The sequence below is a fragment of the Hylobates moloch genome, unplaced genomic scaffold (assembly GCF_009828535.3).
Source record: "Hylobates moloch isolate HMO894 unplaced genomic scaffold, HMol_V3 SCAFFOLD_4, whole genome shotgun sequence".
NCBI lineage: Eukaryota > Metazoa > Chordata > Mammalia > Primates > Hylobatidae > Hylobates > Hylobates moloch.
The window spans coordinates 30,489,764-30,503,989 of NW_026652279.1; the positions used below are offsets into that span (position 1 = coordinate 30,489,764).

Below are 14,226 nucleotides of genomic sequence, written 5' to 3' on the forward strand. Positions count from 1 at the left end.
CACTTGGTCCTCTTGCCTGCACACCTGTGGTTCTTCCCTACACCTCGGCAGGTGGGCGGCATGTCTGCCCCACCCTCCCACTCACCAACACCTCCGCCTCACACCCCCCCACCCGCCCTGCAACACACAGCAGGCTTCATAGCTGGGAGTGGTGCATGTGGCTTTCCCAGGGACCCCTCGTGCAGTGCAGCAAGTAGCCCTCAGTGATGGGGACATGTCTCACTCGATTCTCTCATCTGTTGGTATGTGTGGAATGGGAGGTCATAAGACAGATGGGTGCTGCCACTCACCAGCTGCGTGACCTTGACCAAATGAGCTAACCTCCCTGGGCTGCCACATCCTCATCTGCACAATGGGAATGAAAATAGCACCTATGCAAAGCACTGGGCTGGGATAATATATATAAAGCTCTTGTCACAGCTCTCAGATCTAGGAAAAAGGAGGGGGCTCCCAAATGAAGGAGTTGTGGTCCTGCAATGTTTGGCATGATTCTGACCACAAGAACTGCTTTTTAAAGAAAGGAGAAAAGCTGGGCGAAGTGGCTTGTGCCTATAGTTCCAATTATGCAGGAGGATGGCTTGAGCCCAGAAGTTCAAGGCATTGTGATTATTACTGCTTGAACCTGTCCTTCCTCTTCCCTGAAGGCTGACCCTAAAGCCCTAGGGTCAGGGCCCTCCTCACAGGCCTCCCAATGACACTACCAAGGCATCCTTAAAGCCTGAATCAAAGATTCAGGCCCAAAACAGGGTTATTGGCCCAAGGTCTCACTGCTGGAAAGAGCCTGAACCACCTGCCATCAAATCCAACCTCTGTTCCGAAGCCCCTGCCTCCCACTCCTCCCTCCCTCCCAGCTTCCCCACCTCTGTTCCTCTGCTGATGCTGGTCCCTCCACCTCACGTGACCTCTTGACCCACAGGTATGCTGTCCAACCTTCTCTGCTCACCAAACACGGCAACTCTTCCATGGACTGTCCCTATCTGCATCACCCATGCCCCTCCTATCAGCTGCCATGGCACTGCTGGTCCTCCTTGGGGTCTCTAAGCATTCACCCACTTATTGAAACCATAAATACTGGGCCTATTAGTGATATTTAAGGTAGTGTTCTAGTTGCCAAGGACACAACTAAGTACAGACTACACATTAACCTCTACCTTCACGGAGTTTTCACTTTAGTGGAAGGAGAACAAGAATAGACAAAATGAATGAGTGAAGATGGGATCTTACTAATGGCTAAGGACTGATAAAATGGTGGGAGGACAAGGGCTGCCATCTTCCATGGACACTCAGAGGAGGCATCACTGAGGGGGCACTGTGCGAGCAGAGACTTTAAGGACAGGCAGGCACGGATTCTATCAGGTGTGGGTGGTGAATGTTCATCCATGGAGACAAATAGATGGCTTTTCTTCTTTATTCTGTTAACATGGTAATTACACCGATTTTTTTAAAATATTGAACCAACATTGCATTCCTGGGATATGCCCTACCTGGTCATGATATATTAGTCTTGTTTATTTTTCTGGATTTGATTAGCTAGTATTTTAAAAAATTGTGCTTTTGGTCTATGGGATTTTTTTTCCTATAATGCTTTTATCTGGTTTGCAATGAGTGTAATGTTGGCCTCATAAAAGTGAATTAGGAAACAATTGCTCCTTCTCTCTCTCCTGAGAGTCTGTAAAGAACTTGTATCATTTCTTCCTTAAATGTTTCACAGAATTTATAGACAAGGCCATCTGGGCTTAGAGTTTTCTTTATAAAAAGGTTTTTAGGCCAGGCGCCGTGGCTCACGCCTGTAATCCCAGCACTTTGGGAGGCCAAGGCAGGCAGATCACGAGATCAGGAGTTCAAGACTAGCCTGACCAACATGGTGAAGCCCTGTCTCTACTAAAAATACAAAAATTAGCCAGGCATCATGGTGTGCACCTGTAATTCCAGCTACTAAGGAGGCTGAGGCAGGAGAATCGCTTGACCCCAGGAGGCAGAGGTTGCTGTGAGCTGAGGTCACACCACTACACTACTCCAGCCTGGGTGACAGAGAAAGACTCAGTCTCCAATAAAAAAAAAAAAAAAAAAGGTTTTTATCAAATGTACCAAGTGGAACAGAGGCATCTAGGGCTGCATGCTTTGCAAGTGTTTTCAGAGCATCTCAAAAGCTCCGTGCAGCAGCAGGTCTTGTGTGCCCACCTGACGGCTGTTGAGACGGAGCTCTGGTGCTGTCACACGGCCAGGCTGCCTCCTCAAAGGCACCTGACTCTGTTCTGCTCAATGTCCTCCCTCATCACACCAGCTCCCCTGCCCTTCCCACAAACAGCTGTCAACAGGCAAGCAGCCGACCTGTGAATGTAATTTCTGTGGGGGACATGTGCTGGGTTTGGGCTGCCCAGCCTCCACATACCTCCCGGTAACAGCACTCAATTTTTCTGTGGGTGCCTGTCTGCTATGGTCTGAATGTCTGTGTCCCCCCAAAATCCAGATGTTGAAATCCTCACCTCCGAGGTGATGACACATGTTAACAGGTGGGGCTTTTGGTGCGTGATTATGTCATGAAGTCTGAGTCCTCACGGATGGACTAAGTGCCTTTATAAAAGAGGTCCCACAGAGCTGCTCATCCCTTCCCACCATGCAAGGATGTCGCAAGGAGTGGGGAGTCTGAAACCTGGAAGACAGCCTTCACCAGAACCTGACCATGCTGGTACCATCTTGAAACTTTCATTTATTCTATGCTTTCTTATATGTCAATCACAGAGTGAAACATATCATAAACATTTCATTTGCTTCCCAACAATCCTATTAAAACCCCCATTTGACACATGAGGAATCCTTTGCATGGATGTTAAGTGAACTTCATGAAGCCACATCCCTAGACACGGGCCTTAGTGTAGTCTAGCTCAGAACTCCTGGTCTGGACACTCTCCTGCTCCCTTGTGCTAGGGTACATGGAGTTCAAAACAAGGCCACAGTCCTCCCACCTTTACCTGGTGCTGCCTCCAGACCCAAGCAGAAGATGGCTTTAACATCCACCTGAATCAGCCCCCACCTCCAAATGTATCCTGAATACTAATTTTTTTTTTTTTTTGGAGACGGAGTCTCGTTCTGTCACCCAGGTTGGAGTGCAGTGGTACGATCTAGGCTCACTGCAACTTCTGCCTCTTGGATTCAAGCAATTCTCCTGCCTCAGCCTCCTGAGTAGCTGGGACTACAGGTGCACGCCACCACGCTGGCTGATTTTTTGTGTGTGTGTATTTTAGTAGAAACGGTTTCACTGTGTTGCCCAGGCTCGTCTTGAACTCCTAAGCTCAGGCAATCCGCCCGCCTTGGCCTCCCAAAGTGCTAGGATTACAGGTGTGAGCCACCACACCCAGCTATTACTGATTTCTTTTTTCTTTTTCTTTCTTTTTTTTTTTTTTTTGAGACAGAGTTTCACTCTTGTTGCCCAGGCTGGAGTGCAATGAGACATCTCAGCTCACTGCAACCTCCACCTCCCAGGTTCAAGTGATTCTCCTGCCTCAGCCTCCTGAGTAGCTAGGAAAAGGCATGCACCACCATGCCCAGCTAACTTTGTATTTTTAGTAGAAATGAAGTTTCTCCATATTGGTCAGGCTGGTCTCAAACTCCCGACCTCAGGTGATCCGCCCACCTTGGCCTCCCAAAGTGCTGGGATTACAGGTGTGAGCCACTGTGCCTGGCCAATACTGATTTTTGAAAGCACCATTGGGCCAGGCATGGTGGCTTATGCCTGTAACCCTAACACTTCGGGAGGCCAAGGTAGGAGGATCACTTGAGACCAGGAGTTTGAGACCAGACTAGGCAACATAGTGAGACCCCATTTCTAAAAAAAAAAAAGGCCGGGCATGGTGACTCACGCCTGTAATCCCAGCACTTTGGGAGGCCGAGGTGGGCGGATCACGAGGTCAGGAGATTGAGACCATCCTGGCTAACACGGTGAAACCCCGTCTCTATTAAAAAATACAAAAAATTAGCTGGGTGTGGTGGCGGATGCCTGTAGTCCCAGCTACTCGGGAGGCTGAGGCAGGAGAATGGCGTGAACCCAGGAGGTGGAGCTGGCAGTGAGCCGAGATGGTGCCACTGCACTCCAGCCTGGGTGACAGAGCAAGACTCCGTCTCAAAAAAAAAAAAAAAAAAAATTAGCCAGGTGTAGTGGCATGCACCTTTAGTCCCAGCACTTTGGAGACCAAGGTAGCAGGATTGCTTGAGGCCAGGAGTTTGAAACTAGCCTGTGCAACAGCGAGTCTCTAAAAAAAAAATTATAAATAAAAATTTTAAAAATTAGCTGGGCGTGGTGGCTCACATCTATAGTCCCAACTACTCTAAGGGCTGAGGCGGGAGGATCACTTGAGCCCAGGAGTTTGAGGTTATAGTGAGCTATAATTGTGCCACTGCACTGCAGCCTGGGTGACAGAGCAATAACCTATCTCAGAAAAATAAAAGTACTACTGAAGTTTTAAAACCCAGCTGATGGAAACTGGGTAAACCAACAATCATCTGAAAAGGGTGGCGCATTTCCCCAGGCACCTGAGAGTGAGTGTGGTTCTGGATCTGAGGCCAGTTTTGAACATAGCTCTGCCACTAACCAGCTGTGAGGCCCTTGGACCCAGGCTCCTCATTTGTACAGTGCAGTCATTCTTGCCAAAGGAGTTTTTTTAATTGTTCATTTTTAGGATTAAGTGGGAGCACAGTATACAAAGGGATTAACAGAAAAATTGGTTCTTTCATTTTGGCTCCCTCTGTCCATGCCCCGTCACCACCCCCACATCTCCTCTACAACACTGGAAGCCCCTGCCTCTGGACCTGCAGGCTCTGGCCAGGAGGGGCAGTTGCCTAGACATCTGCACCTGCCGACGGCCCCTCCCCACCATCAGGCTCCTCTTGGTTGGACACCCGCCCTAGCCCAGTCACATACAGGTACCACTTGTATTCGTTTATCTACTTATTTATTTATTTGAGACAGTTTCACTCTTATCACCCAGGCTGGAGTGCAGTGATGCAATCTCAGCTCACTGCAACCTCCGCCTCTCGGGTTCAAGCGATTCTCCTGCCTCAGCCTCCCAAGTAGCTGGCATTACAAGCGCCCACCACCATGCCCAGCTATTTTTTTTTTGTATTTTTAGTAGAGATGGGGTTTCGCCATGTTGGCCAGGCTGGTCTCGAACTCCTGACCTCAGGTGATCCGCCCTCCTCGGCCTCCCAAAGTGCTGGGATTACAGGCATGAGCCACTGCATCTGGCCAGCCACTGCACCCGGCCTAATTTTTTAATACGATCTCTCTCTGTTGCCCAGGCTGGAGTAGAGTGGTACAATCATGGATCACTGCAGCCTTGACCTTCTGGGTTCAAGCAATCCTCCTGCCTCAGCCTCAGGAGTAGCTGGGACCACAGGTGCCTGTGCCACACCCAGTTTTTTCCTTTACTTTTTTTTTTTTTAAGTAGAGACAGGGTTTCGCTATGTTGCCCAGGCTGGTCTTAAACTCCTGAGCTTAAGCGATCCTCCTGCCTCAACCTCCCAAAGTGCTGGGATTATAGGCATGAGCCACCACGCTCGGCCCTTTTCTTATTATTGTTTTAAATGGATTCTTCTTTACTAAAAAATTACTTTAAAAGGAAACCTTGGCCAGGTGTGGTGGCTCACACCTGTAATCCCAGCACTTTGGGAGGCAGAGGAGGGCTGATCACCTGAGGTCGGGAGTTCGAGACCAGCCTGGCCAACATGGCGAAATCCCGTTTCTACTAAAAACACAAAAATTAGCCAGGTATGGTGGCGGGTGCCTGTAATCTCAGCTACTCAGGAGGCTGAGGCAGGAGAATCGCTTGAACCCAGGCAGCAGAGGTTGCTGTGAGCCAAGATCTTGCCACTGTATTCCAGCCCAGGCAATACAGCAAGACTCCATCTCAATTAAAAAAAAAAAAAAAAGGGACGCTGAGGCAGGTGGATCATGAGGTCAGGAGATTGAGACCATCCTGGCTAAAATGGTGAAACCCCATCTCTACTAAAAATACAAAAAATTAGATGGGCATGGTGGCAGGCACCTGTAGTCCCAGCTACTTGGGAGGCTGAGGCAGGAGAATGGCGTGAACCCGGGAGGCGGAGCTTGCACTGAGCCAAGATCAGGCCACTGCACTCCAACCTGGGCGACAGAGTAAGACTCCGTCTCAAAAAAAGAAAAAAAGCCAGGTGCAGTAGCTCACGCCTGTAATCCCAGCACTTTGGGAGGCTGAGGCGGGCAGATAACGAGGTCAGGAGTTCGAGACTAGCCTGACCAATATGGTGAAACCCCGTCTCTACTAAAAATACAAAAATTAGCCAGGCGTGTTGGCGCATGCCGGTAGTCCCAGCTACTCAGGAGGATGAGGCAGAAGAATCGCTGGAGGCCGGGCACGGTGGCTCACGCCTGCAATCCCAGCACTTTGGGAGGCCGAGACGGGCAGATCACGAGGTCAGGAGATCGAGACCATCCTGGCTAACACGATGAAACCCCGTCTCTACTAAAAATACAAAAAAAAAGTTAGCCGGGCGTGGTGGCGGGTGCCTGTAGTCCCAGCTACACGGGAGGCTGAGGCAGGAGCATGGCATGAACCCAGGAGGCGGAGCTTGCAGTGAGCCAAGATCGCGCCACTGCACTCTTGCCTGGGCGACAGAGCAAGATTCTGTCTCAAAAAAAAAAAAAAAAAAAGGAAACCTTACACACTAGTGTAAATAAGAATCTCATAGCATTTGCCATCCATCCAGATGACTCAAAGCAGTGTCCGTTAAGTCCTGGGGGGAAGCTGCTACCTACAAAGACTGTAGGCATCTGCCTGTTCTCTTGGGAGACAGGCAAACATCAAAGAGTACAATGAAAAGACAGTGTAGGCCAAGGCCAGAGCAGGAGAAAATAGGGAGTTACTATTTAATGGGTATGGAGTGTCCATTTGGGAAAATGAAAGAGTTCTGAAGGTGGACGGTGGAGGTGGCTGCACAATTGTGAATGTACTTCATGCCACAGAACTCTACACCTAAAAATGGTTAAGGAGGTCGATTATGTGTTATATATATTTTACCACAATTTAAAACAAAAAAAAAAGGCCGGGCACGGTGGCTCACGCTTGTAATCCCAGCACTTTGGGAGGCCGAGGCGGGCAGATCACGAGGTCAGGAGATCGAGATCACGGTGAAACCCCGTCTCTACTAAAAAAATACAAAAAAATTAGCCGGGCGTGGTGGCGGGCACCTGTAGTCCCAGCTACTCAGAGAGGCTGAGGCAGGACAATGGCGTGAACCCGGGAGGCGGAGCTTGCAGTGAGCCGAGATTGTGCCACGGCACTCCAGCCTGGGCGACAGAGCGAGACTCCGTCTCAAAAAAAAAAAAAAAAAAAAATGTAAACCACATATGGACACCAGAAAAAAACTTTTATTTTGAGGAAAATTAAAGGACTGACAGTGAGTTTTGAAAGAGTGAATTTTTCTCATTCCCACTGTTGCATGAGGCCCCACTGGCACACAGAATGTGCTGGCGTCTGGCAGGCACTGCTTTTGAGGGGGTGCTCCCCACTCTTCACAACACACGAACAGGAGGCGGGCAGGCCATAGGGGAACTCAGGGACCTGGGTCAGGCCAGAAAGCAACAGTGAAAAGAAAAGAGAAGTGAGAGTTGCACAAAGAACAAGGATGGGTGAGGGTGGTGGATGACACAGGCCACCTCCCATTCACCCGCAGGGTCCAGCCCCTAACTGTGCCCAAAGGCAGGGTCTACAGAGCGGAAGCCACCTCGTGGGGCTGACAGAGCTCAGGCAGAGTGGGGGACCCACAAAGGAAGCAGGAAGAAAATCACCCAAGGCCCAGGTCAACCCAGGTCCACAGATACTTCCTGGCACTTCCCTGCTGAGGGCCTGGTGAAGGGAGTTGAGCAAGGCCTGGTCCAGCCCTGCAGGGGCCACAGCTACAGACAGCCCTCAGGGGCCGGGGAGAACAAGTCCCAAAAACCAGGCCCAGTCTAACCCTGCCCAACATCTGACCCGGCATTCTCCTTCCTGTCTCCTAACCACAGCCCACAAGGTCCCACATGGCCCCGCCCTGCCAACCTCTCCACCCTCCCTCCCAGCCCTGCTGCCCTGGCCAAACGTGCTGCCTTTGCGCACTTCTGACAAGCTCCATCTCTCCTCTGGGCCTTTGCACTTGCTGTCCCCTCCACTCAACCTCACTCCACTCCTAGTTCGACTCCCAGGAGGCTTATGCTGAGCGCCCTCCCCAGAACGCATTCCATGCCTTGCAGTTCTGTTTCCTTCAGGACTTACTCCTGCCTCACATGCATCCACAGATCTCATCTTAATTAACCGTTTAATTCCGGCAATCAACCATGAGTCCCTGAGAGCAGGGCATCTCCTGCTGCTTCACTGTCACATCCCAGGACCTCAAGTAGTGCCTGGCTCACAGTAAGAGTCACAGACAGGTGGGTGTGGTGGCTCACGCCTGTAATCCCAGCACTTTGGGAGGCTGAGGCAGGTAGATCACAAGGTCAAGAGATCTAGACCATCCTGGCCAACATGGTGAAACCCTGTCTCTACTAAAAATACAAAAATTAGCTGGTTATGTGCCTGTAGTCCCAGCTACTGGAGAGACTGAGGCAGGAGAATAGCTTGAACCTGGGAGGCAGAGGTTGCAGTGTGCCGAGATCGTGCCACTGCACTCCAGCCTGGCAACACAGTGAGACTCCATCTCAAAACACAAAAAAACAAAAAGAGTCACAGACATTTGTCACCTCTTATTCAGTGACTCTCCAGCCCTCCTCGGTGAAACACATGTTGTCCATCAGTGCTTGTCCCCTGGTGGTCGGGCAGGATGGGTCCTCACCGTATGCCCTCTCCCAGGCCCTGCGGGAGCTCTGGTATCTCCACCCCACCTTCTAACTGCCAGAAATGCCATCAAATAGGCCCAGATGATAACACAATCGACCAAAGCCTGCGACTCTAAGGCCGGGCATAAGAAAGGAGACAGAGATTTGGCCTAGGTGTGTGGGGATGCAGCATGCACACAAATCGAGTGGTACAGGGGAAAATGCTCTCAACGAAGAGAGCAGAAGTACAGGTGTGGGCTCAGGGAAGGCCAAATGAAGGAGGTACAGAAGAGCAAACTGGGGGCCTCCCGTCGAATTCAACTCCCTCTGTTGGGTTGTTTCCACTTTGTGAATTTTTTATTTTGACTATGGGGCAACTTTTTACAGGCCCTGTTGCCTCACCTGTGCAGTTTCCAGCATGTGACCTGCTGACCTGCCCCTGTCCCAGAGGCTCAGGGTCCCTGAGCCCAGAAGAAGCCAGCTAAGCCAGATGACACTCTGACCTGGCTCAGCGTGCATCCCTCACTTTCCTGCCCAACTTCACCCATGAAGGCCTGTGAGGGGACTTGCTGCAGCTTCCCCTGCCGGGGCAGGGAGAGGGACCCAGGATATCCATACGCAAGGGTAGTGCGGGCCGCTGGCCTCCCACAGTCACCCCTCAGCAAAGAGGGACTCCCCAGGGGTCATCTGAGCTGCCTGGGGTACAGCACGCTCCAAGGCCAAGCTCCACGGCATAGGGACCAGTGCCCTCCCTGGCCCTGAAAAGACTCCCATCTGCCTGTTTGAGAATCCTTACACCTGTAACTGAGAAGTGCCCCAGACCACATAAGAGAGGGTGTACCCTGGTGCAGGACCAGGCCTGGCACACACGTTAGATGGCTCCAAGGTGCCCAGGAGAGACTGTCGGGCAGGAAAGGAGAAGTCTGTGCACAGCTTGGTATGGCGGTCACTGTGCGTGCTGTGTCTGGATGCTGTTCACCAGGCAGGTCCACATCCCCTCCCCACCTCAGCCAGGGGAGCTGCAGGTCGTAATTCAAAACAGAGTGTCTCCGCCAGAGGCCTGGGAGGTCGCACAACATCCCCTTCCCCAGGGGAACCAATGGCTGCCTGACAGTGGGTACAAAAGCTCAAAGCTTGGTCTCTTTGCCTGAAGGCAGGACAACCTGCAGGCAGCCTCCCTTCTCTATCCAGCTGCCCAACAGAGCACTTTCTCTGTAAACCTAGGGCAGCAGAATCCTGCCTCAGGCTCCACCCCTGGGAAACCAATCTGAGCCACTCACTTTCTGCAAGACAGGGCTCCCCGCTGGAGCACCCAGAATACCCTGGGACTCAATGGCAGGGAAAGAATCAATGAGGAGGCAACTTCAACCCAGCAGAAAGGTGCTCAGACGCGGAGCCCTCAGGAAGAAGCAACAGAGCAGTGCTTAGGCTTCAGTGCTAGCCAGTGTTGGCAGGGGAGGAGGTTCCCGAGGTGCCCAAATAACCAGGTTCAAGGCAATGTCAAGAAAGGAGCTAAGAGGGGAAACATAAGTGACCGAAAAGAAACCAAAATGCTGCCTGTGATTGTATTACAGCTGGAAGATTATGGCATGATTTCTTTTTTCATCTGTTCTCCAAGTTTTTGATATAAGGTCGTTTTGTATATAAAAAGGATACCTTTAAAAGAAGCAAATGAAATATACTTTATGGAACACTTTCAAAAATGCAAAATATCTAGAAGGAATCAGGAACTTGTCACAAAACCAGTGCTGGCTGGGTGCAGTTGGAGAGACTCAATTAGACCCTGGCAAATTAGCCAGAGGCTGCAAGTCCCCAGGTCTGATGGCATGGGACAGGGAGGGGTCCCAGCAGCTCCTGCTCCAACTCAGTGTCCATCGCTACTAGACTTCTCAGAGATCACTTCCCCTTCTGGGGCTCAGGTTTTCCTATACGAAACACAGGCTGTTTAAACTAGATGACCTCTAAGGTTCCCCTGGCCCTAAAACTGTACAATTTTGATGCTATAAAATAAAAAAATAGGAAAAGTAAACATGAAGCTGTTGGCTCAGGCACACACAGTAATTTCTGTAAACTTAGAGCTCAGCTGCAAATTCAAAGGATGTGCAAATGTTCCCACAGGGTCTGGCAGAATTCTCGTTTTCTTTTTCGTCTGAGACTTAACAATGAACTTTCTGGATGAAGAGGTAATATTCCTCCCAGGTTTAGAGGACTGTGGATATATGTCTATAGGCCAGCTCTTAAAATCTCCAGGGGAGATTCTTCAAAACTGCAGCAATAGATGACTACACTAGGAACAGCACTACTAAAAATAAAGAAAGTATTCTCAATGCTTGATTGACTAAATGTCTTCCTGTCAAGTTAAGGGGGAATCACAATCACCAAGCACCTCTGAGAAGACACTTTGGAAAGCAGTACACATCTGCAGTCACACATCTACAATACAAACTACAGATCAACGCCAAACACGTTATAAGGTACTTAGCACTTCTCTGATGCATCAGAAATTAAGAATGTTTTTTCCCTTTTTCCTACCAAGTAAATTAAAATCCACCAACACCCTTCAGCTCCTCTCAGAAAAGAAAATGATGTTGGGGGGAAAAAGTGTTGTTAGTTTAGAAAAAGAAAAAAAGTACAGCTATAGAATCTCAGAGAAAGTAACACACAAATATATCCAAAGGGAGTCACTTGAAGCCAGCTGTTTTTAATAACCAGTTTCCTCTTTCTTGCCCACATACTGAGAGGACAGACAGCTTCAACAAGAGAATGAGCACGTATCCCCGCCACAGTATTGACTAACAGCTGATTCTCCCACACAAGACAAGGCCTTAGACTGGGATACAGAAAACCTAACGCCCAAGTTCAGCCTCTGACATCAGGCCAGAAATAGGAGCCTCCAGGTGCATAAAGCACTAAAACCAAAATGCAATGGGCTGACCTAGTACGTCTTGATTTCAGGAAGGAGACCTTCAAAAAAGAAATAGGGCAGGCTGGGTGCGGTGGCTCACGCTTGTAATCCCAGCACTTTGGGAGGCAGAGGTGGGGGGGGGATCACTTGAGGTCAGGAGTTCGAGACCAGCCTGACCAACATGGTGAAACCCCGTCTCTAATAAAAATACAAAAATTGGCCAGGCAAGCCAGGCATGGTGGCTCATGCCTGTAATCTCAGCATTTTGGGAAGCTGAGGCGGGTGGATCGCCTGAGGTCAGGAGTTCCAGACCAGCCTGGGCAACATAGTGAATCCAGAGTTCGAGACCAGCCTGGCCAACATAGTGAAACCCTGTCTCTACTAAAAATACAAAAAACTAGCTGGGTGTTGTGGTGGGCGCCTGTAATCCCAGCTACTCGGGAGGCTGAGGCAGGAGAATCGCTTGAACTGGGGAGGCGGAAGTTGCAGTGAGCCGAGATCGCGCCATTGCACTCCAGCCTAGGCAACAAGGGCGAAACTCCGTCTCTAAAAACAAAAACAAAAACAAACAAAAAAAAAATTAGCCAGGTGGCCTGCACCTGTAATCCCAGCTACTTGGAGGCTGAGGCGGGAGAATAGCTTGAACCCGGGAGGCGGAGGTTGCAGTGAGCCGAAGTCGCACCACTGCACTTCAGCATGGACAACAAAGCAAAACTCCGTCTCAAAAAAAAAAAGAAACAAAAGAAATAGGGCAAATAGTGCAAGCAACAGAGAAAGCTGGCTGGTCTGAGCTTCGGGCATCACACTTACATACACACACAGACCAATACTCAGGCTTAACACACACCTGTCCAGGCTTACACACATGGGTCTGTCATGTGGTCACACCCCGTTCTGCCTCAACCTTGACCCAGTCTTGAAACAGAAATAAAGGGAGCAACTAATGAGTATCCTGGGGGTGGGAAGGGCGGAAGCCCATCTTTTCACCCCTAGCAGGGCTGGGCTGGGAAGCTGAGGGCGCTCAGTCGCGCCCATGCAGCCTTGCCAGGGGCAGGAGCTCCATTTCCCCAGTCTGCAAAATGGAAGGGCTGGACCGCTCCGCCCTGTCAGTGTCGGTCTCTGGTTTCATGGGTCCCTGTGGTTCCACAGGGTCACACTCCGCAGCCGATCCCTTGGAGAACTCCCAACCCGAGAGGGAGGGTGATGGAAATGCCCTGAGCATCAGGACCCGCGCCGAGGCAGCCTGAGGGGGAAGCGCCGGCCTGCCTCGTCTCACTTCGCCTCTGTAAGGCGGCCCCTGGGCTTCCCTCCAAAACGCCTTTCCTCCAGGGTCTCCGTTCCTCCCCGCGACGCTAGGCGCTGCGCTTCGTCTCACAGACTCACTTCCCACGCCAGGGCGAGGGCGGTCACAGACAAACCCGAGCCAGGGTCCCATACGCAAGGGAAGTGCGGCCCAGCGGCCCCGGCGCCTCCTCCCGGGTCAGGCCGGCTCGGGCCCTGCGGTCCCTGACGCCGCTCCCCAGGCCACCCCTCCTCCCGCACAACCCAGAACACGCGGGTCACGGCCGCCAGGCTGCGCCCGCTCTGCTCGCGCCTTAGCGGCGCGGAGGCCCGGACGGCGCCATGACATGAGCAGTGGTGGCTACCCGCGCGCACCCGCCGTTCCGACCGCCGCAGCCTAGCGCCCAGCGAGAGCGCGCCGCGCACCTGCCGGCTCTGCCGGCTTCCCGGCGCCCGCCCAGCCTCTCAGCGCGAAAGCCCAGCCTGGCCCACGGCGCCCGCGCGGCCTGGCCGCGCGCCTCACCAGCGGTAGCAGCCCTCCGAGGCCTCCAGCGTGAAGTTAACGCGCGTGGCCCGCGTGAAGGGCAGCAGCACTTTGGGGATGTTGAGCTTGGCCGCAGCGGCGGAGGGGCCCACCGCCAGCAGCACCGACAGCGTCAGCAGCAGCAGTCCCCGGCCCCGCGCCGCCATCCTCGCCGCGCGTCACCTCCCGCGTCCCTGCGCCCGGCCGCCCGCGCCGCCCAGTTGCCCTCCGCTCCCGCCCGCGCGCGCCAGGCCAGCAGGTGATGAGCGTGGGGGCGGGGCGAGGGCCGCCGGCGGCGGCAGCTTCCTGGGCCCGAGCGCGGGAACTCTGGGGGCCGAGCTCGCGGCGACCCACCCCCAGCCCGGCCCTCGCGCAGGGACGCGAAGCTGGGGGATGGGCGCGCGCCCGGGCCCCCGGAGCTGAGGGAGAGGGCTTGAGGCGTGCCCGCGGGGACCCCTGGACCCCAGAAGGCCCAAGGGGGAGCCCCCGGGGGCCCCGCAGCACGCATCCCGCCCTGGTCTGTGCACCTGGCGGTGGAGCCAAGCCGCCGGCTCTGGACCTTGCGCTCAGGCCCGGACCCACGGTCAGCAAGGAAGGGACACATGCCCCAGGACATTTCGGATGTAGAAAACCGGCGCCTGCCTTGTCCCAGCCCATGCTTCCCAGAAAAGGGACCCCGGGCTCGCAAAGGGA

At 52.5% G+C, this 14,226-nt stretch overlaps 1 protein-coding gene across 1 annotated transcript in view; it reads right to left on the bottom strand.

The window, feature by feature from the left end:
- Positions 1 to 13,915, bottom strand: part of NUP210 (nucleoporin 210) — a 106,131-nt gene extending 92,216 nt beyond the window's left edge. The window contains exon 1 of the mRNA XM_032149776.2: positions 13,534 to 13,915. Coding sequence (XP_032005667.1) covers positions 13,534 to 13,700 — 167 coding nt within the window. The 5' untranslated portion in view covers positions 13,701 to 13,915. The remainder of the gene's footprint in view (positions 1 to 13,533) is intronic.
- Positions 13,916 to 14,226: the final 311 nt, after the last annotated feature.